Below are 3,981 nucleotides of genomic sequence, written 5' to 3' on the forward strand. Positions count from 1 at the left end.
ATGGTGGAGCTATGTACAACAGTTACTCCTGATGAGTGGAATCGTGGGGGTGAAGTGATTACAAAGCAGATGGGTGAAGGCAAGTGGATTCAAGAGAATCATGGAACACTTGGGATCATCCAGAGGTCGCTCTCAAGTTCAACCCTGGAAGCTGATGGTCATGAAGGGACAGCTAAGGAGTTGTGGGAGAGTATGGAAGCTGTGTATGAGGACAGATCGCATCTATGCAAGGTTTTTTGTGGTTAAGCGGGCCATTGAGAATCTGAGGCAAGATGGAGAAGAGCTCAGTAAGCATCTTGAACGCTTTAAGAGCTTATGGGCAGAGTTGAAGGCACTCAGACCGAGTACCTCAGATAAAGACATACTGAAGAGAAGGCTAGAGCAAGATGAAGTGTTTAGTCTTCTGCTGAGTTTAGATAAGTCTTATGATAAGCTGGTCAGGAAGATCCTCACGGAAGAAGTCCTACCTGATGTGGAGAGTGTGTGTGGTTTGGTGAAGCATGAGCAAGCAGCGATGCAGCCGGATAAGAGGAGAAGATTACTGAGCTAGAACAAGTAATCACCGGCAAGAGCTTGTATTCAGCATACATAGGAGACATAAAAGATGGGGATAGCTTAACAAACAGACACGAGAAGGGTGGAGCTGATGAGGTGATTACCAGAAGAGAATGGGATGCATTTGTAGCCAAAGCGAAAGCACTCACTGCATCAAAGAAGCAAGGAAGTCATTCAGTAAGGTCTAAACCTATTATTGTGGATTCTGGAGCCAGTCATCACATGATCAGTGATAGGAGTCTGATGGATGAAGTGAGAGCAGCTACTGGAAATGTTCAGATAGCAAATGGAGATAAAATTCCTATAGAAGGGATAGGAAGCTTGAAGCTATTTGACAGGGAGTCAACAGCCTTGTACCTGCCTCAGTTTACCTCCAATTTGATATCTGTAAAGAGAGCTACTATTGATTTGCAATGTCAAGTAGTATTCAGGCCACAGGAGGTTGAGTTTCAAGATCTTGTTACGGGTCAAGTGATTGGAAAGGGGAGCAGTACCAACAATCTATACCAGCTACAATCAACTAAGCTCTCTAAACCCTCTATCTCTATATGCATGAGTAGTACTGCTGATGGCTGTGATAGTATTACTTGGCATGCTAGATTAGGACATCCTCATACTCGCGCCCTTGAGCTAATGATGCCTAATCTATCAGTTAATCACCTTGAATGTGAAGCATGCATACTAGGGAAGCATTGCAAAACTGTCTTTCCCACATCTGAAACTGTCTATGAGAAATGCTTTGACTTAATACACTCTGATGTGTGGACATCTCCATGTATATCTAGGGATAAGCATAAGTATTTTGTGACTTTCATAGATGAAAAATCTAAGTATACATGGGTCACATTGCTTCCCTCCAAGGATAGAGTGTTAGAGGCATTTATAAACTTCCAAGCTTATGTCACTAATCACTATAATGCTACTGTGAAGGTACTAAGGTCAGACAATGGAGGTGAATACACTAGCCATGCATTCAAGAATCATCTGATGAAGCATGGGATAGTTCATCAAACCAGCTGTCCCTACACTCCACAACAGAATGGTGTGGCTGAGAGGAAGAACAACACCTGATGGAAGTAGCAAGATCAATGATGTTTCATTCTAATGTTCCCAAGAGATTTTGGAGTGATGCAGTTGTCTCAGCATGTTATCTCATCAACAGGACACCGACGAAAGTTCTGAGGGATCTATCTCCATTTGAGGTACTGAACAAGGCTAGGCCGCAGATTCAACATCTGAGAGTGTTTGGGTGTACCTGCTATGTATTGGTTCCAGGAGAGCTGAGGAAGAAGCTTGATGCAAAGAGCACTAAGGCTATGTTTATTGGATACTCCATTACTCAGAAAGGGTATAAGTGCTATGATCCAATAACAGGGAGGGTGTTGGTGTCTAGAGATGTCAAATTCATTGAAGGAAAAGGTATTATGAAGAAAAGATATGGGAAGATTTGAAGGATCTTCCACAAACGCCATCAGATAAGGCAACAAATCTGAGGAAAATATTGGAGAATCTTGGGATTAGCATGACCCAGGATCAGGGAACAAGAAGAGAACCACCAAGAAGCCCAAGTACTCATGAGGAGGAAAGTGAAAGGAGGTCCCCTCTTGATCATGAGGGGGGAAGTGAAGCTGAATCAGGAGTGCAACAACAACAGCAAGTGATTCAGGAAGTCATGATCAAGGAGAGACACAAGGAGAAGAGAGTCCAAGATCAGATGGAGATGCGCAGGCTGATAGAGAGAGTCCAAGATCAGATGGAGATGCGCAGATTGATAGAGATGAGCAGGCAGCTATGCAAAATCCAGTCGAGTCAGTTGGGATTCAGGAACCAGAAACAGAGGTCAACCACTGAGGAGAAGTACCAGGGTAAAGAAAGATCCATCAAATTGGGTGAACACAAGGATATACTACAATGCGGAGGCCGTAGCACATCCGACTCAAGCAGTATGTTCGTTTGCAACATATCCAGAGGAGCATGTGGTCTTCATGTGTAATCTGGATGAGAATGAGATCCCAAGGTCTTATGAGGAAGCCATGAAGCATAAGGTCTGGAGAAATCAGTGGGTGATGAAAGGGATGCAATGATCAGGAATGACACTTGTATGAGAGTGAATTACCAAGAGGGAAGAAGGCTGTGTCTAGCAGATGGATCTTCACAATCAATACCGTCCCGGGCAGATGGAACTATTGAGAGACGCAAAACAGGCTGGTAGCAAGAGGGTTTACACAGACTTATGGGGAAGACTACATTGATACTTTTGCACCAGTGGCTAAGCTTCACACAATTCGAATTGTGTTATCCATTGCAACAAACTTGGAGTGGGATCTGTGGCAAATGGATGTGAAGAATGCTTTCCTGCAAGGTGAACTAGAAGATGAAGTATACATGCATCCACCACCTCCTGGTCTTGAGCATCTAGTAAAGCCAGGGAATGTTTAAGATTGAAGAAGGCAATATATGGGCTAAAACAGTCACCTAGAGCTTGGTACAGGAAGTTGAGTACCACTCTCAATGGGAGAGGCTTTAGGAAGTCTGAACTGGATCACACTCTCTTCACCTTGACAGGACCTTCAGGGATCATTGTTATTCTAGTGTATGTGGATGATTTGATTATCACAGGAAGTGATAAGGCAGGGATTCAGGCTACTAAGGAGTTTCTCAAATCAGTGTTTGACATCAAGGATTTGGGAGAGATGAAGTATTTTCTGGGTATTGAGATATGCAGATCAAGGAGGGCTTGTTCATGTCTCAAAGGAAGTACACTCAGGATCTGTTGAAGGGCGCTGGTAGCTTGGAGGAAAGATAGCTAAGACACCTCTTGAGGATGGTATAAGGTTTGCTTGAGGGGGAGATTGAAAACAATCAGCCATTTGAAGATGCTAAGCTGTATAGGAAGATGGTTGGAAGCTGATCTACTTGACAATCACCAGACCAGACATATGTTTTGCTGTGAATCAAGTTAGCCAGCATATGCAAGCTCCAAAGATGCACCATTGGAACATGGTAGACAGAATCTTGAGGTATTTGAATGGCTCTAGCGGCCAAGGATTCTGGATGGGATGCAATAGGAGTACAGAAGTGGTTGGTTATTGTGATGCTGACTGGGCTGAGATAGAGTTGATAGAGATCAACTACTGGGTATTGTACCTTCATTGGAGGAACTTGGTTACATGGAAGAGTAAGAACAGAAGTTGTCTCCTGTTCTAGTGCTGAGGCTGAATATAGAGCCATGTTGAAGTGACCAATGAGCTGGTGTGGATCAAAGGATATTGAAGCATTTGAGGATTGAGCAGACCACTCCTATGACAATGCATTGTGACAATCAGGCTGCTATTCACATTGCCTCTAATTCTGTGTTTCATGAAGAACAAAGAATAGAATTTATTGTCACAAGGTAAGGTAGGCAGCTTAACCTGCCAGCTACAC

The 3,981-nt window shown here is 43.5% G+C and overlaps 1 protein-coding gene across 1 annotated transcript; it reads left to right on the forward strand.

Annotated features, from left to right (window-relative positions):
* Positions 1-2,548, forward strand: LOC125606413. The gene is made up of 6 exons (XM_048775480.1): positions 1-241; positions 324-488; positions 584-1,129; positions 1,373-1,507; positions 1,690-1,903; positions 1,969-2,548. Exons 1-6 carry the CDS (start codon positions 1-3, stop codon positions 2,546-2,548), a joined length of 1,881 nt encoding a protein of 626 aa, XP_048631437.1.
* The last annotated feature ends 1,433 nt before the right edge of the window (positions 2,549-3,981 follow it).

This window comes from Brassica napus, unplaced genomic scaffold (genome assembly GCF_020379485.1).
Source record: "Brassica napus cultivar Da-Ae unplaced genomic scaffold, Da-Ae ScsIHWf_880;HRSCAF=1247, whole genome shotgun sequence".
In the NCBI taxonomy this organism is placed as follows: domain Eukaryota; kingdom Viridiplantae; phylum Streptophyta; class Magnoliopsida; order Brassicales; family Brassicaceae; genus Brassica; species Brassica napus.